Source organism: Bufo gargarizans, chromosome 9 (assembly GCF_014858855.1).
Source record: "Bufo gargarizans isolate SCDJY-AF-19 chromosome 9, ASM1485885v1, whole genome shotgun sequence".
In the NCBI taxonomy this organism is placed as follows: domain Eukaryota; kingdom Metazoa; phylum Chordata; class Amphibia; order Anura; family Bufonidae; genus Bufo; species Bufo gargarizans.
Genome location: NC_058088.1, coordinates 28,417,904 through 28,438,480, shown reverse-complemented (window position 1 = coordinate 28,438,480; position 20,577 = coordinate 28,417,904). Strand labels below are relative to the sequence as shown.

Here is a 20,577-nt window from a genome sequence, read left to right as displayed (position 1 = left end):
TAAAAGTAAAAAATAAATAAATAAATAAAGATGTAAAATAAAAAAAATGCCTTTTTTTTCCTAAAAAAAATAAAAAAACGACACATATTAGGTATCACCGCGTCCGTAACGGCCGTCTCTATAAAGATATCACATGATAGACCCCGTCCGATAAACACCATAAAAAAAAAAAAAAAAACTGTGTAAAAAAATGCCATTTTTGTCACCTTACATCACAAAAAGTGCAACAGCAAGCGATCAAAAAGGCGTATGACCCCCAAAATAGTACCAATCAAACCGTCACCTCGTCCTGCAAAAAATGATACCCTATTTAAGACAATCGCCCCAAAAATAAAAAAGCTATGATTCTCAGACTATAGAGACACTAAAACATCATTTTTTTGGTTTCAGAAATGCTATTATTGTGTAAAACTAAAATAAATAAGAAAAAGTATACATATTAGGTATTGCCACGTCCGTAACGATCTTATCTATAAAACTATCACATGACCTAACTCTTCAGATGAACGCTGTAAAAATAAATAAATGAAAACTGTTCCAAAACAGCCAATTTTTGCGTCACCTTGCCCCATAAAGTGTAATAATGAATGATCAAAAAATCCTATGTACCCAAAAATGGTACCAATATAAACCTCAACACTTTCTGCAAAAAACTAGCCCCTGCACAAGACTATCGGCAGAAAAATAAAAAACATATGGCGTTCAGAAAACCAATCCAGCACAATCTGCCTTCCAAAAACCGTATGGCATTCCATTCCTTCTGCGCCCTGCCGTGTGCCCGTACAGCAGTTTACGACCACATGTGGGGTGTTTATGTAAACCGCGGAATCAGGGTAATACATATTGAGTTTTGTTTGGCTGTTAACCCTCAATGTGTTAAAGAATTTTTTTTATAAAATGGAAAATCTGCCAAAAATGTGAAATTTAGAAATTTCATCTCCATTTTCCTTTAATTCTTGTGGAACACCTAAAGGGTTAACAAAGTTTGTAAAATCAGTTTTGAGTAACTTGAGGGGTGTAGTTTCTACAATGGGGTCATTTATGGGGGTTTCCACTATGTAAGCCCCACAAAGTGACTTCAGACCTGAACTGGTCCTTAAAAAGTGGGTTTTGGAAATTTTCTTAAAAATTGTAAGAATTGCTTCTAAACTTCTAAGCCTTCTAACGTCCTAAAAAAATAAAATGACATTTCCAAAATGATGCCAACATAAAGTAGACATATGGGGAATGTTAAGTAATAAATATTTTATTAGGTATGACTTTCTGTTTTAGAAGCAGAGAAATTGAAATTTGGAAAATTGTGAATTTTTCCACATTTTTGGTAAATTTGGGATTTTTTCATAAATAAAGGTGAAATATATTGACTCAAATATATGACTGTCATGAAGTACAATGTGTCACGAGAAAACAATCTCAGAATGGCGTGGATAAGTAAAAGTGTTCCAAAGCTATTACCACATAAAGTGACGCATGTCAGATTTGTAAATTTTGACCTGGACATTGGGGCATCAATGACCCTTGGTCATGAAAGGGTTAAAAAAAAATTGAAAAGAGATCAAGGCTTGAGATTTTTATTTTTCTATGTGATTGTTCCTGATTGAACATTTTGTGTATTTTATGCTGTTTCGTTTTGCTTCTGTTTATATAGTTTCTGAAGAGCAGTGTCTGTATCAGATTTACATTGATGAACTTTACGGTGGTCTGCAAAGACCAGGGGATGATGAAAAGAAGAAGTAAGTTTTATAGTGACATAAATTATCACCTTAAGTTTTAAAGGGCATCTGTCAGCAGTTTTGTACCTATGACACTGGCTGACCTGTTGCATGTGCACTTGGCAGCTGAAGGCATCTGTGTTGGTCCCATGTTCATATGTGCCCACATTATTGAGAAAAATGATGCTTTATTATATGCAAATGAGCCTCTAGGAGCAACGGGGGCGTTGTCATTACACCTAGAGGCTCTGCTCTCTCTGCTACTGCCTCACCCTCTCCACTTTTTTTGAGAGGGCCAGGCAGTGTAAACCTGATCATGCCTGGCCCTGTCAATAAACATGCAGAGTTTGGTTTAATAAGGCTACTTTCACACCTCCGTTTGAAGGGGCTCACAAGCGGCCCTGAACGCAGCCGTCTGGCCCTAATGCATTCTCAGTGGAGGCGGATCCACTGAGAATGCATCAGTCTGCCAGCGCTCAGCCTCCGCTCCGTGAGCAGACACCTGAACGCTGCAAGCAGCGTTCGGGTGTCCGTCTGGGCGTGCGGAGGCGAGCGGATCCGTTCCGACTTATAATGGAAGTCAATGGGGACGGATCCGCTTGAAGATGACACCATATGGCTCAATCTTCAAGCGGATCCGTCCCCCATTGACTTTCAATGTAAAGTCTGAACGGATCCGCTCAGGCTACTTTCACACTTAGAAAAATTTTCTAAGTTATAATTCAGACGGATCCGTTCTGAAAGGAGCCACCGTCTGCATTAATATGAGCGGATCCGCTCGAACGCTAGTGTGAAAGTAGCCTAAGACAAAGAAATAAAACGGTCAACTTTTACAGTCCTGCTGCAGCTCCAGCACTGCATCCCTTATTCCCGCTGGACCAGAAGTGATGACGTTCCATGTACTCGCCTGACCACCGCCTGCCAGTCAATGGCTTCAGTGGTGACATGTATACCTACATAAATACAACTCATTCTCCAAAAAAGCCTAGTTAATCAAAAAACTTATGTAATAAGTTGTTCTGGTTGTCAGCAATATAAATCCAGCACATAACTATGCAGTACAAAAACTTATACTGGACAATCAAATCACATCCTAATAGCCATGTGTTACTTTCTTCTTTTTTTTTTTTTTCTTGTTCATGTAAATGTGTTTATGCTTCCTATTAATGTAGGTTGGCAGAAAAGAAAGCCTCAATTGGGTACACATATGATGACAGCACAGTGGCTGATTTAGGAAGTTCCGACAAAGAGGACGAAGATTCTGATGATGAGAGCAAATCTGATGAAGATGAAGTCATTCCAGACATAGGTATTTTTACTCATGCAATAATTGGCTAACATAATCTCCTTTGATTTCTGTATTATTTGAAGAGCCTTGCAGCATGGAGATCTGGGATCTGACTAGGGTTGCAATATCTGAATGGAGGATCTATGTTCTTCCTGTGTCTGCCAAGGTTTACTCCATTATAAAAAAAATAAAAAAAACACGTTAGAGGTTGCTTGTGTTCATTGCTGAACCTGACATATCCCCGTCTTCACCCAGGCAGCCCCTCTGAGATGAGCATTGGAGCATTTCATGCTCCGATGCTCTCCCTTGCCCTGCGCTGACCTGCGCAGGTCAAGGGCCTCTTCATTACATCCAGTGATGTACCGGGTCTCTGCTAGGCGAAAGCCTCCACCTAGCAGTGTAAGTTTGTAAACAAAAATCTCTTGACCTGCGCAATACAGCACTGGGCATTCATGCTCTGATGCTCATCTCAGAGCTGCTTGGTGAAGAAGCGGATATGTCCAGGGTCAGCTCTGAACCTGGACACCCCCTTTAACTAGTTTCCTGTAAAGATGTGAGTCCACTTGTAGGCAGAGGTCAGTGCTTGGAGTTCAGAATGGGTTGGTTTTTGTGTATGCAATAAGGAATAAATAATTCAGTTGGCATTATGATGAACATGGATTTTACCTAAACTGATCATGATCTCTTCACTTGTTCTTTTCAGATGTGGAAGTAGATGTTGATGACGTAACTGAAGAGCAGGTTGCTGATCTGAACAAGCAGGCAACCAGTTATGGGATGGCTGAGGGAGACTTTGTCAGGTACACAAAGCGGTTGTGCCACTAATATAAATGTATTCTACCCAACAGCTATCACTGTTATATCCCTTTCCTCAAGTACCACAATTTATCAAAACTGATGTTTTCAAAAGTTATTAACCTACCATAGCTCAAAAACACTTATTTAAGCCACATTCTTACCAGTTAGATAAGGATTCACCTATGAGTGTTTATAAGATCAGAGGTAAGGCGCCGTCATCTGAGCTGCCTGATGGTTCACAGTAAAAATACAGAGCGTGTTATTAGAGAATCTGAAGGATGTACATAGAGGGGCTCAACATTTTTAATATTGATAAAATGATTTTTAGCTTAAAATAAGTACAATATCAATAATTAATATGCCCCCAAAGGTGTCCATAGGCTTTAAGCAAGATGTGATGGGGTTCAAATCAGAGGCATACAACCTATAGGCCTTTCATATTTTATGGCTTCCTGTTTTACTGCTGATGCTCCACTTGGTGCCATAAACACTGGACACCATTATTGACCCTGATTACTTTGCTAGTATAATGTGTCCGTGAAAATAATTGTGGCACAAAATAAGTTTTATAGCCATGTGAGCACTGCCTACTCTTCAATGATTAGCTGTATGCCGCTGACATTGTAGCCGTGGTGCAGTCTACTTACAGCTACCTCTTTCATTCACTTGATGCTACTAATAAAACCAGTATGCTCAGGCATACACAGCAGAACAGCGGTAATTACTGCAATAGAAAGCCACAACATTAATAGGAAGCTTGCTTTTTAACTTGATTTATGGTTGTCTTTGTGTCTTGTAGGATGCTACGTAAAGATAAAGAAGAGTCTGAAGCAATAAAACACGCTAAAGCTTTGGAAGAGGAGAAGGCCATGTATTCTGTAAGGATCTGCACCAAAGACAGCTGGACGTGACATGGTTCATTGCAACAGGCCTGACATCTTCAGACAGTAACTTGCCCAAAATCACACTCTATAAATTAAGGCTTGTCCTTAGAGCATTGGCCAGTTTATTCCCTCAAATTCCTTACTTTAATAAAGGTTGTCCCCTGCAGGACCGTTTTATTGTAAACTTGTCTCCATGTAATTCTAGGGACGGCGTTCCCGAAGGCAGAGAAGAGAGTTTAGAGAAAAACGACTTAAAGGAAGAAAGATCAGTCCACCCAGGTAAAAAGAAAGGGCTTCTTCAAATCAGAAAAATTATCATTCGGAGTGTTAATCAGTGGGAAATAGATGACTACAGAGACGAGGACTGATTATCGCTTCTATAACTTTCAGTATAAACTAAATCATTACTATTTATTTTCTTACCTTGCACAGCTATGCCCGACGAGACAGTCCAACCTATGATCCTTACAGAAGGTATGTAAAATTAGTTATGTAATGAAGCAATTATAAAAGGGAGTGTATCTTCAGAAGAGAGAATTTTTATTTTTACCCATTTTCTAGGGGGGCAGGAATTTTGGAGGCAACACACAGCAGGCTGCATTTGCTTTGACAGCTGCCATCAATCCTATAGTATCTAGTCTGTCAGTGGTAGAATAGAGCAATTATTAAATTCCCCACCTGATAAGAGTTCTACTTGGGGTCATGCACATGGCCATTGGTCAGCAGTTCTGTGCATTGGGGACCGCGATTTGCGGTCCCCAATGCACGGGAAACATCTGCGCGGATTACGCAGACAGATCCAGTCCCGTTCAACTTGAATAGATCCGTGATCTGCCTCCACCCCAAAAAAATAGAACGTTCTATTTTTTTGCGGTGCGCAGGCACGGAGAGGAGCACTTCGTAGTGCTTCCGTGGGGTTTTGGGCCTCTGTTGCACACCAGACCTTCCAGATTGCCGTTTGCGGGCAGCAATACGGGCAACAGCCGTGTGCATGAGCCCTTACCCTGTTCCATTTTACATAGTGTAGAGCTGCAGGAACAAGAACTGCCAGCCTATTGTGTGTTGTCAAGTGGCTGATGTTAAAATTGGAATAAAACCACAAATTTCAATGTCATTGTCTAATAATCACATTACAGTATTGCTGAGAATTTATTTAGTTGTGACGTTTGTAGAAATGCTTCTTCTGTTCTTTTCTGCAGGTCCCAATCGGAGACTTCATCTGCTTCTCGTTCCCACACTCCAAGCCCAGGGCGTGAGGAAGCTATTACTTTTATAACCAGCTTTGGGGGCAGTGAGGATGAATCAGCTTCAGGCCCTGCAGCTCAAACTTCTGCAAGCAGTGGCAACAAAAGGGCCCCACATTCACAGGCCCCTGGGACTTCTTCTTCAGGTCGTAAAGAGGCCTCCCGGTCGGTAACTTTCGATTCTCCCCAGCCGTATGTCGTATGGGTCGGACTTTACGGGGGAGGGCGGGAGGCCCAGAGTCTTCTGCATTAGAAGGGCCGGAACTCCCCAACCGGTAATTGGAATGGGGCAGTAATACTTTTTGTATATGGCCCTGTTGTTTCCCAATTTAAATGCTCTAACATAAATTTGTATGAAAGAGGCATTTTAAACGTACTGGCATAGGAATTATAAAAAGGTGCAAAGAAGATGTTCAGATCTTATAACCCAATGGTATTAAAAGGGTTGTCCATTTTTCTGATATTTATCATCTATCCTCAGGATATGGTCATCAATATCGGATCGGTGGGGGTCAAACTCCCAGCACTCCCACTGATCACCTATTTCAAGGGGCTGCAGTGCTCATGTGAGCACTGCCTACTCTTCAATGATTAGCTGTATGCCGTTGGCATTGTAGCCGTGGTGCAGTCTACTTACAGCTACCTCTTTCACTTGAAGGGGAGGAAGCCATAATTAAACTGTGCCACTGCTACAGTGTTGATGGCGTTCAGTTAAATACTGTAGATCAGTGTTCCTCAACTCCAGTCCTCAGGGCCCACCTAACGGTCAGATTTTCAGGATTTCCTTAGTATTAAGCAGGTGATATAATTAGTGTCAATGCATCAGGATGTACCACAGGTATTCATTCTGTGAGATGGTCTCAAATCATGACTGGTAGGTGGGCCCTGAGGACTGGAGTTGGGGAACACTGCTGTAGAGGATGCGACACTCTCATGCGCTCTACGGCCCCTTCAAACAGCTGTTTGGCCGGATTGCTGGCAGTTGGACCCCCAGTGATCTGATATGGATGACCTTTACTGACGATAGGTCATTAATATCAGAAAACCAGAATACCCCTTTAAGTAAACTCATAGTGTTTGTGGCATCAATTATTGAGTACAGTGGTAGTTAAATGAAATAAAAATGCAGATTCTCAGGAAAAAACTTGCAATTATTTATTTTTTGTAAGTCAATTTCATTATTTTTTTGGAGCCAAGATTGGTCTTGCCAACATGTGGTAAGTGGGGGTTGTTACTAGTTGCTAACTCTGGCAGTTGTTTACTTACTTTGTCTTCTGGCTGCAGGAGAAAATAGCTAAGACGTGTCGCTGTGAAATCTATTTTCCACAATATACTTGTCGTATTAAGAGTAGTCCAGTGTGCTGGGACTGCCTTCTAACTGCTTTGCATGTTTTTTTAAATTTTCATCTTTAGACGGAGGTCTTCCTCTACATCATCTTCCTCGTCTTCCTCTACATCATCAAGCTCCAGAACGTCTTCCAGGTCAAGATCCAGCTCTAGATCAAGGAGAGAGACCCGTAGGCGTAGATCAGTATCCCGTTCTCGCTCTCGTAGATATTCTCGCAGCCCTGCAAGAAGATACTCTGGTGGAGGATGGACAAGAGACAACAGAAAATATTCCAGATCAAGGTCACCAGACCGTGATCGATATTATGGAGGAAGACGTAGGTCTCGGTAAGTTACTACAAAAGTTTTGTCTATTTATATAAAGCCTATTTTGAGATGTTTTTGATCAAACAGAAATCGGGATTGTCCTATAGTCAAGCCATGTTTAATTGAGATACGTTAGCTGATTGGGTCAAACTGTGAAATCGCCACTGATCTCAAGATGGTTACTAGGCTTGAGTGAATTGAGATTCATTCAAACGCCTCGGTTTTAATGCTGTCTGAGACCAGTCTCTGTACAGCCTTAGGCCTCTTTCACACTACAGTATGTTGAATTCAGTGTTTTGCGTTCCGTTTTTCACGGATCCGTTGTTCCGTTTTTTGCTTCCGTTGTGGTTCCGTTTCCGTTCCGTTGTTCCGTTCCGTTTTTCCGTATGGCAAATACAGTAATTTCATATAAGAAATTGGGCTGGGCATAACATTTTCAATAGATGGTTCCGCCAAAAACGGAACGGAAACGGAAGACAAACGGATGCATTTCCGTATGTGTTCCGTTTTTTTTGCGGACCCATTGACTTGAATGGAGCCACGGACTGTGATTTGCGGCCAAATATAGGACATGTTCTATCTTTTCAACGGAACGGAAATACGGAAACGGAATGCATACGGAACACATTCCGTTTTTTTGCGGAACCATTGAAATGGTTCCGTATACGGAACGCAAAAAACGCACAGTATACGGAACGCAAAAAACTGTAGTGTGAAAGAGGCCTTAGGCTACTTTCACACTAGCGTTCGGGGCTCCGCTTGTGAGCTCCGTTTGAAGGGGCTCACAAGCGGCACCGAACGCATCCGTACTGCCCTAATGCATTCTGAGTGGACGCAGATCCGCTCAGAATGCATCAGTCTGGCAGCGTTCAGCCTCCGCTCCGCTCAGCAGGCGGACACCCGAACCCTGCTTGCAGTGTTCGGGTGTCCGCCTGGCCGTGCGGAGGCAAACGGATCCGTCCAGACTTACAATGTAAGTCAATGGGGACGGATCCGTTTGAAGATGACACACTATGGCTCAATTTTCAAACGGATCCGTCCCCCATTGACTTTCAATGTAAAGTCTGGACGGATCCGTCTGAGGCTACTTTGACACTTAGAATTTTTTTTACAATATAATGCAGACTGATCCACCGTCTGTATTATATGACCGGATCCGCTCTGAACGCAAGTGTGAAAGTAGCCTTACAATGTATGGCCTCTGTGTAGGCAAAATTTGTTTCACCCGAAGTTGTTTGAGACTTTGTTTAATTCGATATTCATTTCTGCATCTTTGAAATCAGGAATCCAAAGTCTGCTTTAGTGCTGAGGTACCAGCCAGTACCAAACACAACTTCAAATTCGTAATTTCAAATGTTTTTAAAGATGCATAAATGAATACCAAATTAATTCACCAAAGTTTTGCGCGACTTCGGGTGAAATTAAGTTTGGCTCCATGGAACCAATACATTTTAATTCTGTACGGAGACTGCATTAAAATCTAATTGTTTGACCGAATCAACTTTGGATCGATGATCCGAAGCCAGGGCTCCAGATGGCGACCAAAATGGTCACCAATGCGACTTAGAATTTACAAATGGCGCCAAGACTTATAAGTGCCGGAATCAAATAGCCGGCACCCGACCTCTATGACGGGGAGCTGCGATCAGCCACAGTTGAGTTAACCCTTCAGGTGCGGTACCTGAGGGGTTAACTGCCGCTGATCGCAGCTCCCTGTCACATGTCGGGTGCCGGCTATTTGATTCCGGCACCCCCCTCTTCTATTTGTTTAAGAAACATTGGTGGCACAGTCCCCCCCCCAGTATAAGAAACATTGGTGGCTCAGTGGGAAGTGCCAATAAGGGTTAAAAAATAATTTTAAAAAAATTAACTCGCCTCCTCCAGTTGATTGCGTAGCTGCCGGTCTCCTGTTCTTTCTTCAGGACCTGTGGTGACGTCACTGAGCTCATCACATGGACCATTACCATGGTGATGGCTCATGTGATGAGCACAGTGATGTCACCACAGGTCCTGAAGAAAGAACAGGAGACTATCAATTGGATGAGGTGAGTTAATTATTTTTTTTAACCCTCATTGGCACTGCCCACTGCACCACCAATGTTTATTATATTGACCTTCTACTATGCATTCTGTATTGAAGAATGCTATTATTTTCCCTTTCCCTTATAACCACGTTATAAGGGAAAATACAGTGAATAGACTTTCATCCTAGCAACCATGCATGAAAATCGCACCGCATCCGCACTTGCTTGCGATTTTCACGCAGCCCCATTAACTTCTATGGGCCCTGCGTTGCGTGAAAAAACGCACAACATAGAGCATGCTGCGATTTTCACGCAACGCACAAGTGATGTGTGAAAATCACCGCTCATGTGCACAGCCCCATAGAAGTGAATGGGTCTGGATTTAGTGCGGGTGCATTCCGGTATTTTGAATGCAAGATTTGGCACTAATACATTCCTATGGGGAAAAATGCTGGATCTGGCATTCAGGCAAATCTTCAGTTTTTTTTTTTTTTCGCCGGAGATAAAACCGTAGCACGCTGCGGTTTTATCTTTTGCCTGATCAGTCACAATGACTGAACTGAAGACATCCTGATGCATCCTGAACGGATTACTCTCCATTCAGAATGCATGGGGATATGCCTGATCAGTTCTTTTCTGGTATAGAGCCCCTAGGACAGAACTCTATGCCGGAAAAGAAAAACGCTAGTGTGAAAGTACCCTAAAATATTAAGTTTAAATCCCCCCTTTCCCAATTTTACATATAAAATATATAAACAATAAATAAACATATTGCATAGCGCTGTCCAAACTATTAAATTATAAAAAAATATCTCCTATGCGGTGAGCATTCGCCATTTTTTAGTCACCTTGTCACCCCAAAAAATAGGATAGGACTGTTCTATTATGGGACGAACGTTTCATGAAATGCACGCAGCTTTTTTTGGTGTGTTTTTTTTTTTTTTGCGCGGTATTGAGTATCGCAATACTTTTTTATGGTGACTAAAGCGAATCAAAATTTTGGTATCGAAACAACCCTACGCTGATCTGATCGGCGTAGCGTTGTCACGATACCAAAATTGTGATTTGATTTGGCTCCTAAATTTTTCAGTTCAGGAGCCAATGGCTACTAAGTATTTATTTTCTTTAGTCTGGAGCACTGGAAGCGTGATTTGCTTAACTCTAGTGGCTACACATACACAGCTGCTATTCAAGTTATTGAACGCCTAGGATCCTGTAACCTCACTCATTTAGGTGGAGACTGCCTATTTGCAGAGGGTCTGACAGCATATTTCTTTTTTTGTTTCCTGTGTACAGAAGTCGTTCACGGTCACTAGACCGATTTGGACGTGGTGGAAAGACCAGCGGGCGTCCTCGAGGGAGTAGCCAAAGTAGTTTTTCTAGGAGTCCTTCTCCAAATCGAGAAAGAGGAGCAGGAAGGACAGTATCTCCTGCAGGGGGAGAGCGATTGAAAAGGTTAGAAATCATCTGCCACTTGGGAACATACATTAAAGGGTTTATCCCACTCTTTAAAACTGATCCAGATCACTGCTGGTCCAATACCCGGGACCCCCGCCCATCAGTTTGAAAAGGCCCTGGTGCTCCTGTAAGCACCATGGTCATCTTGCTGCTTACCCGCAGTGATGTCATGATTGTTCATTTAAATAGGCCTGAGCTGCACCTAGGCTAGGTGACCAGTTGTGACGCCACTGCCATATGGTAAGCGGCCAGAAGGCCGCAGTGCTTACAGGACTGTTAGGGCATTCTCAAACAGCTGATCGGCGAGGGTCCTGTGTCAGACCCCCATCGATCAGATGGTGATGACCAATTAAGGCTACTTTCACACTTGTGGCAGTGTGATCCGGCGGGCAGTTCCGTCGTCGGAACTGGCCGCTGGATCTGCCGCTGACTGAAAGCATTTGTGAGACGGATCCGGATGCGGATCCGTCTCACAAATGCATTGCAAGGACGGATCCGTCTCTCCGCTTGTCTTGCGAACAGACGGATCCGTCTTGTACATTTTTTTCACATTTTTGCCGATCTGCGCATACCGGAACGACGGATCCGGTATTCTGAATGCCGGATCCGGCGCTAATACATTCCTATGGGAAAAAATGCCACATCCGGCGTTCAGGCATGTATTCAGTTTTTTCCGCCGGAGAGAAAACCGTAGCATGCTGCGGTTTTCTCTTTTGCCTGATCAGTCAAAACGACTGAACTGAAGACATCCTGATGCAAACTGAACGGATTACTCTCCATTCAGAATGCATGGGGATAAAACTGATCAGTTCTTTTCCGGTATAGAGCCCCTGTGACGGAACTCTATGCCGGAAAAGAAAAACGCAAGTGTGAAAGTACCCTTAGAGGATGGGTCATCCGTTTCAACGAGTCTGGTAACCCCTTTAACTCCTTCTGCACCACATTACATAAATATACAGCAGAGGGCCAGTCTGCAGACCTGCTGTGCTTGTGTGTGTATTACCCTATCCCTAAATATTGTGGGGGAGCGGTAAGGGAGACAGTTATGGCTGACACTATGAACCCAGACTAGTGGCTCCTTTTATTCCCTTTCAGACCCCAAAATGTAAAAAAAACATTAATGGTCTCCGTGCCTGCATCTGTTTTATGTGCCTCTTTGGTGGCTCTGCGTACTCCTGATAGGGCTGCCTCACTGACCGCCTGAACCTTGTACTGTGACTGGGAACTGAAATAGTCAACTCCCTGTTACAGAAAACCACTGAGGACAGTGCTTGACTGTAGTGGTCAATTGCCATATACAAGCATACAATTACTGTAGTTTGTGAGCATCTGGAGAACTAGTAGCACAGAGAACGGCACTGGAGAAATTGATAAGTATACCCAAATTTTTTTTTTTTTTTTTTTTTTTTTTTTACTGCATTGAGGTTTGTCCAAGATTTAATTATCTCAGATAACCCCTTTAAGAAAGTCCATGCAAATAAGTGTTTATGTGCATGTGTAGAAGTATAAGGTATAGGTATCTCTGAAATATGTGGGAATAAAAATGTTTTATTTGTCTTTTTATAGACCTGAACTTGCTGTTTCCAGAGAGAGCGGAGCAGCCAAAGTCAGTAAGAATTCTACCGCTTTGTTGCTTGACACAGGATGCAGTGTTGTGGTTAGCAAGCATGTGTATTGCACAGAGCATGGCGTGTGTATCCATCCTTATATTGCACAGCGTATCGCAATAAGCCATCTGATAATGAGACTTTCACTGTGGGCCGATGACATAAATTAGTACAATGTTACAATGTAGATCGTTTTAGTAAAACATGATACGCATCGTCCTGAATAAAGCAGTGACTGATAAGTACAGTTATATAATGGACTATGATTATGTGAGGAAGACTGTACATAAGATTCTATGTGAGTGTTCTGTTTATTGTATCTTAATACATCAATTTTTATTTTTTTTATTCTCGTTAACTTTTTTTTTCTCTTTTTTTTGAAAGCAGACATTTTCCTGTGTATCTGACATCTACAATCTCCCTAGAATATTTGCCTTGCTTCCTCCACTAATGCTTTAAATTACTTCCCAATATTTTTAGGCCAAGTTAACTCCACAGGAGAAGCTAAAACTTCGTATGCAGAAAGCCTTAAACAAGCAGTGTAAGTATCTCGCGTTAAGGGCATGGAGGCAGAAAGTTTATTCTACTTGAGGTACAGTATTGGGTATGAAGTCTTCATCTACTGGTATTACAGCAGCAGATTCTTTATGCTGTCACAAAACTGATGAATTTTAATGTTCTACTGTAATGGAGGCATTTCATATAAAGAAAGTGCTATATACAGTCACCCACCAAGGGTTATTAACGTCTTGGAAAGTTATGACCTCTAGGGATGCCCTCAGATCCTTAGAATGAAGCTCTGCATCCTCTTTTATATTCGGTGCTGCAGTGAGAGGAAAAACAGTTTTGGGGATGCAATAGGCATTTTTCACGTCTGAGTTAATGCAGATCTGGAACATCCTGCGCTGCCAGAATTCCTTCCAGCCCTATTTACTATAATGGGGACTGGCGGAGTTCCGGGCGCAACCCAGCAAATATGCAGAGAAACGGCCGGACGAAGAATGCTCACTGTTTTAGTTAGACAACCTGTTGCCGTAAATGCAGTGCAATTTGCAGGCAGCATGCTATCGAGCAGAAGGAGCCAAGCGGATCGTTAGAATTTTGGGGAAAAGATTCATTATAACTTGTATTTCTCGCCCATTTTCCTTGGGGGACACAGAAGACCTTGGGTATAGCTAATCTCCCTAGGAGGCGTGACACTAAGTGAAAACTGTTAAGCCCCTCCTCCACAGCTATACCCTCAGCCTGGAGAGACTGCCAGTTTTTGCTTGGTGTCCAAGGAGGCAAGACACTCCCTACTCTGCAGGACTGTTTTCTCATGGTTTAAATTTAGATTTTTACTTGGGGGTTCTGTGGGAAGCTGGGCGTTCCCCCACTCTGCCTATCTCTCTCCATGGTTCTGTCTTTCTCCAGTCCGGCCTGGACCTGGGACTGGGACTCTGTTGCTTCAAGTGTCGGCGCTGTCCTTCCTCTTTCACCGTTCCCCGGCCCTCTGGGCCTGTCAAGACCTTCTTCCATGGAGCGGCTCTTGGGTTCCTTTGTACTGCCCTCCCGTCTCTTCCTTCCTTCTGAAGGTGGTGTTTGTCTTTCATTTCAACGAGGCATTCGTCCCCACCCCCGGGAACGGACACTTCACCGATTTGGACGTTGTTTGGGCCTTGCAGTTTTTACTTGGAGATCTCTGACTCTTGTCGACGTTCGGTCTCTTGTGCTTCCAGGAGGTCCGTGCGAAGGGTTGACTGCCTCCAGGGCGGCTTTCCTCCGCTTTCTCGGAGTGACTATTGCTGTGGTTACCGCACCAAGGGCAGGGTTCTGCTTTTGGTGTCGCCGTTCATTTCACCAGAGCGGTCGGTGCCTCCTGGGCCGGAGGCATAAGGCTTCGGCCATGCATTTGTGCAAGGCGGTCACTGGTCTTCCTTGCACACCTTACCGAGTTCTACAGGGTGCATACTCGGGCTCCAGCAGATGCTGCCTTGGGCCGCCTGGTCTGCAGGCGGCGGTTTCTTGATGCCTTTGGGTGCTTCGCCTTGGTGCTGTGGTCCCTCCCCTCTTGGACTGCTATTGAACGTCCCAAGATCTTCTGTGTCCCCCAAGGAAAATGGGCGCGAAAACGAGATTTTTGTGTAACTTGCCAGTAAAATCTTTCTCGCTCTTCCTTGGGGGACACAGCACCCACCCATTCTTTGTTTTTCTCTACACGGTTTCTGAGTTTGTTTTACCCGTTGGGTAGTTGGCTTGTTGGTTCCACTTGTTGGACTTTTCTCACTACTTGGACACGCAACTGGCAGTCTCTCTCTCCAGGCTGAGGGTATAGCTGTGGAGGAGGGGCTTAACAGTTTTCTCTTAGTGTCACGCCTCCTAGGGAGCTGAGCTATACCCAAGGTCTTCTGTGTCCCCCAAGGAAAAGTGAGAAAGAGATTTTACTGGTAAGTTATACAAAAATCTCGTTTTTGCGCATTTAAACTTCCTTTCTGAGATCCATCTGAGTGGGCAGTCTTATCAGTGATTGACAGCTACCTCTGTATACACACTGGTACAGGGAGGGCTGTCAATCACTGATAGGATCACCCACATGGGGACTGAGCTCAGAAGGAGCAGATATTTTCTCAGAAAACTGTATATAGATCTGCTCAGCTCCTCCTGCTCTATAACATGCTGCCTGCGGATTGCACTGCACAAGTTCTCTGTAAACGGTATCAGAAAATAGCTAGTTAAAGGGAACCTGTCAGGAGCTTTGCGCTGCCCAAACCAAAGCTTCACTTTACAAATTGCCCTTTTGTATCAAGTTACATAGAATTTTTACGACCTCAGTTGCACATTCACTTTAGATAATTCTTTTATATATTAACCAAGGCAGAAGTCTGTAGATAGAAATACGGATCATTATATACCGTTCCTGACACTTGGTTACCTGCGGTAGACAAATCTCATGTACGCTTTGCTTTCCCTTTTTTGCGCCCCAAAAAAATAAAAAATAAAATCAACCTGCTTTGCAGATTTTGAAATCAGCAGCATGGCAACTATTGTTGCATTTTTATTGTGCAGATCTCACCCTTTGCAGAAAATTCCCACCAAAACCGTGATTGTTTGGATTTATGTGGGGTTTTTGTGCTATTTTTGTGTGCAGGAAACCCTTACTGTGTGGCAATACTGTGCTTTGGGTGTGAAGAAATCCAGCTTTTTGAAAGCTTTGGATATATTGTTTACTACCACATTAGATTGACTGACTGGTTTTCTTCTTTTATGTTTTAGACAAGGCGGATAAAAAAGCAGCTCAGGAGAAGATTATACAGCAGGAGCATGAACGGCAGGTAATAGCTGCACGCTATGCAAGACATTTACTGTCTGTAACAGTAACCCCTTTAAGACCAGGACAGTTCTCATATTATTTTTTTTAAAGGGGTTGTCTCATTACAGCAAACGGCATTCTTTATATAGAGAAAGTTAATGCAAGCCACTTACTAATGTATTGCTGATGGGTTACAGGGTGGTCATAACCATGGAAATGCGCAGTGTGTAATGTTATGGAAAAATAAATCCAGCCAGCAAAGGAGGCAATATGGACAATCACTATACATTAGTAAGTGGTTTGTATTAACTTTCTCTATATAATAAATGCCATTTGCTGATGTGAGACAACCCCTTTAATGGTTTGTGGAAAAAAATTACAATACTACATTTAACTTTTTTTTTTTTTTTTTTCTCTTTTAGTCCCTCCAAGGGACTTGAAGATACCTCAGACTGCAGTGGTATATTATTGCAGTCGATGGGGATTCTCCATACTTCCTATTAACACACAGTGTACTGTGGCAGCCCTGGGAGCCTTCACTACGTTGCAGGCTGCCATACTAATCAATTGTCATCCTACAGTTTTACTGCAGGGTGCTGATTAGAGGTGTTATTACATAGTTGGAACCCACCACTTATGGAGCAGGCTTAGCTTATATTTTATTTTCAATTTAATCTTTTTCTTAGGAGCGGGAGGATGAGCTCAGAGCTATGGCACGGAAGATCCGCATGAAGTGGGTGAAACGATGTAACTTATTTAAGAATCTATGACCCACAGTTTCTCTCGTCTAGGTTGTCACAGACAATGTCCCTTAGCTCGTTAGTTCAGGCTGATAGTTTGTGCTCTTTTTCACATGTAGAAACACTTTGCGCTGCAGTAAATAATCATTGGTGAGAAGTAGAGTTTTTGAGACTCTACAACTACCAACCCATTGGCTTGTGAGGGAAAGTGACTCGAACTACAAATCGATAGGATGGATTGCAATGGGGTTTAGTCTTTGTAATTCTGGATTTGCTTTTCTTCAGCAGTATTAAGCCTTAGGGTCCATTCACACATCCGTAGTTCTGGGTCCTGCAAAATTGTGAAACTGGTTCGTAACAGGTGCGGACCCATTCATTTCAATGGGGCTGCAAAAGATGCGGACAGCATACGGTGTGCTATCCGCATCTGTAGTTCAGTTTGGCGGCCCAGCAAAAAAGATTTTTCCCGTTTACCATTCTTACCTGCAGTTGTGGACAAGAAAAGGCATTTCTATCATAGGGCCGCCACTTATGGACGTCTGAATAGACCCATATTCATACGTCAGTATTTTTGTCGGTGATTTCCATCAGTGATTGTGAGCGAAAACCAGGAGTGGAGCCTCTACAGATATTAAGGAAAAAGAAAAGATCTGCACCTGTTCTGTTCTGTGGAGGCTCCATTCTTGGTTTAAGCTCACAATCACTGATGGAAATCACTGACCCAACACTAACTGTGAATAATGCCTTAGACCTTATGCACACAAGTATATTTGCGATCCAGGAGACAACCTCACTCAAAAATAAGTAGTAGTCGTGGGCACAGAGGAATACCGTAATTATGTGCTCCTGGCATGCCCCAATTAGTTACAAGATCTTGCCAGTAATGGCCTATACAATGAAATGAGCACCACTACGTTAGGCCTCGTTTACACCACATTTTTGCATCCAGTTGAAAGGTACTGGTTTTGAGAAAAAATAATAATTAATAAAAAGGCCCCTTTGAAAGCAAGATGCCTTTCTTTTTACCATTGACTTCAGTTTAAAAAAAATTTAAATCTGTAGCTGCCGGACGCTCCTCTGCCACACAACAGAGTAATGGACTGCACAATTTTGGCCGCAAATATCGCTCAGGTAGTAAAAGCAATGGGACAGATTTACTAATAAAATGGGCCATAATTATGGCTCAGATTGTGCCTCATCCAAGGTGGGAAGTGTGGTTTAAATGGAAAGGGGTGTGGATTAGCAGAAACGGTGCCTGGTTTAAGTTGCAGCACCGTATTCCAAAATTTGCCCAAAAGTAAGCTAATAAAAAGATGCTGTAAAGTTAGACGAAAAAAGTTTATTATCCAGCATGAACCACAGTGATAAATATTTACATATCAGGCAGAATTAGTAAATCTTCCCTGAATAGGACATATTATATAATTTGCGGAATGACTACATGGATAAGATCATGTGCTGATACTCGCCTAAAGAATTATTAGAAACACCATACTAATACGGTGTTGGACCCCCTTTTGCCTTTAGAACTGCCTTAATTCTACGTGGCATTGATTCAACAAGGTGCTGATAGCATTCTTTAGAAATGTTGGCCCATATTGATAGGATAGCATCTTGCAGTTGATGGAGATTTGAGGGATGCACATCCAGGGCACGAAGCTCCCGTTCCACCGCATCCCAAAGATGCTCTATTGGGTTGAGATCTGGTGACTGTGGGGACATTTTAGTACAGTGAACTCATCGTCATGTTCAAGAAACAATTTTTCCAGTCTTCAACAGTACAATTTTGGTGAGCTCCTGCAAATTGTAGCCTCTTTTTCCTATTTGTAGTGGAGATGAGTGGTGCCCGGTGGGGTCTTATGCTGTTGTAGCCCATCCGCCTCAAGGTTGTGCGTGTTGTGGCTTCACAAATGCTTTGCTGCATACCTCGGTTGTAACGAGTGGTTATTTCAGTTAACGTTGCTCTTCTATCAGCTTGAATCAGTTGGCCCATTCTCCTCTGACCTCTAGCATCAACAAGGCATTTTCGCCCACAGGACTGCCGCATACTGGATGTTTTTCCCTTTTCACACCATTCTTTGTAAACCCTAGAAATGGTTGTATGTGAAAATCCCAGTAACTGAGCAGATTGGAGTTCAGGAGATTGTCTTGACCAGGACCACAACCCTACATGCATTGAAGAAACTGCCATGTGATTGGTTGACTAGATAATTGCATTAATGAGAAATAGAACAGGTGTTCCTAATAATTCTTTAGGTGTGTGTGTGTGTATGTATGTGTATATATATATATAATTTTTTTTATTTAATTTGAGAGACTTCATGTTGGTTGTGTCACCAATGGGTAAACCACTATTTTCCACATTATCCTGGAGTGCTGCCCTATTTTTTGGATTGGATTTTTGGGAAAGCTTGCCCTTTTGAGCCTGCACCCCAAAATGCAGATAGACGAATGGAAAATACAGTGCATGGGCCCTAAAACTGAAAAATCTGTGAATAAAGCTTTGTATCTCAGGTCATTCTTGTCCTCCTCCTTTTACTGCAATTTTCTCACTGCAAGACAACTGGCTGAAGCAGGAGCCTTCCTCCTCTGCCCTGTCTGCGGTAGGACTAGGACATTGTTAACCCTGCCCTAAGACGGCCATCAGGGATTTATACAAGACAGTTTGCCGGGTTCATGCAGAAAATCCTGCAGACTAACAACCAGTATATTTATTGTTAATTTATATCATTTATTTTTACGTTCAGCGCTCTTTTAAAATATCATGTGTTATTGCTTCTTTTCAGAGAACGAGAGCGGCGTGAGAGAGAGCGTGATGAGTGGGAAAGGCATTACACGAGAAGCCGGTCGCCTTCACCGAGACATAGTAAGCGCTCTGTAAATTACCCATGGTTTCTGATTGTGTCCTTGAGCTGGGGTCCTAAATATGAGCAGCAGGGGCTACAGTTTATTCCCTGATCAAAAATATTCGACATGTCAATAATAGCAAAATTTGGTAAGACTAGTATCACACTAGCTCTCTCTGCATTCCGGCATTGCCTGAAGCTTGAATGTCTCCATCCGACCCCATTAAGGCTCCATTCACAACGTCCGCACTTTCGTTCCGCAAAAAATTGTGGACCCATTCATTCCTATGGGGCAGCACGATGTCCGCACTTCCGGGTCTACACTTCTGTTCCGCAAAAATATAAAACATGTCCTATTCTTGTCCGCAATTGCAGACAAGAACAATGTGCAGTCCGCAAAATGCGGAACCCACATTGCCGCTGTCTGTGTTTTGCGGATCCGCAAAACACGTTGCGGACGTGTGACTGGAGCCTAACTGTAATGGGGTCTGGTAGAGATCCTGCTGCAACCTAGCAAATATGCATTGAATCGGCTAGAAGAAAACCGCTGAAGCTGTAATGAGAAGAAACTATCTTTCCTTACTTGCCACAGATTGTTTCACACTAGCCTGTGTTTTCTCCTTTCAGGCCGCGACCACAGCTCTTCAAAAAGGTAATAAATGACAATTGCTTTTTTTTTATGCATTAAGATAATTAGCATATTTCTTATACAGACTGTTATAGTTGCCAAAATTATACAGTTCTTCCCTTTTACGTTACTAAAGGGAAGGAATCGTAGAGAGCCTCACTCACTCTCCATATTTAACCAGTTGCAGTTCCTGTTAGGTGGTTTCCAATGTCAACCACAGAGCAGTTCATTTTCCAGAGTATTTTAGGGAACGGAGGCTGTGCTGTGTGCAACAGGGAGACTTAACAATTATGATCAGTACGACCCATGATTACATTATCACCTTACAGATCCCTATTGAGACTTGGTAGAATCTCAATAGGAAATTATGTATCGCTGTGTGATAAAAGGGTTGTGCCATGAAGAC

At 42.8% G+C, this 20,577-nt stretch overlaps 1 protein-coding gene across 4 annotated transcripts in view; it reads left to right on the top strand.

The window, feature by feature from the left end:
- LOC122946087 (CLK4 associating serine/arginine rich protein) overlaps positions 1–20,577 on the top strand; it is a 39,851-nt gene that overhangs the window by 17,258 nt on the left and 2,016 nt on the right. For 3 of the 4 annotated variants that reach the window (XM_044305422.1, XM_044305423.1, XM_044305421.1), the window contains 15 exons: positions 1,649–1,733; positions 2,885–3,021; positions 3,704–3,800; positions 4,598–4,676; positions 4,888–4,961; positions 5,115–5,156; positions 5,882–6,091; positions 7,340–7,600; positions 10,900–11,058; positions 12,628–12,667; positions 13,149–13,209; positions 15,921–15,979; positions 16,644–16,690; positions 19,484–19,563; positions 20,171–20,195. In XM_044305422.1, the coding sequence (XP_044161357.1) occupies positions 1,649–1,733; positions 2,885–3,021; positions 3,704–3,800; positions 4,598–4,676; positions 4,888–4,961; positions 5,115–5,156; positions 5,882–6,091; positions 7,340–7,600; positions 10,900–11,058; positions 12,628–12,667; positions 13,149–13,209; positions 15,921–15,979; positions 16,644–16,690; positions 19,484–19,563; positions 20,171–20,195 (1,456 nt within the window). Of the gene's footprint in view, positions 1–1,648; positions 1,734–2,884; positions 3,022–3,703; positions 3,801–4,597; positions 4,677–4,887; positions 4,962–5,114; positions 5,157–5,881; positions 6,092–7,339; positions 7,601–10,899; positions 11,059–12,627; positions 12,672–13,148; positions 13,210–15,920; positions 15,980–16,643; positions 16,691–19,483; positions 19,564–20,170; positions 20,196–20,577 lie in introns of those variants that run through there. The other variant, XR_006391211.1, reaches the window with a different exon arrangement.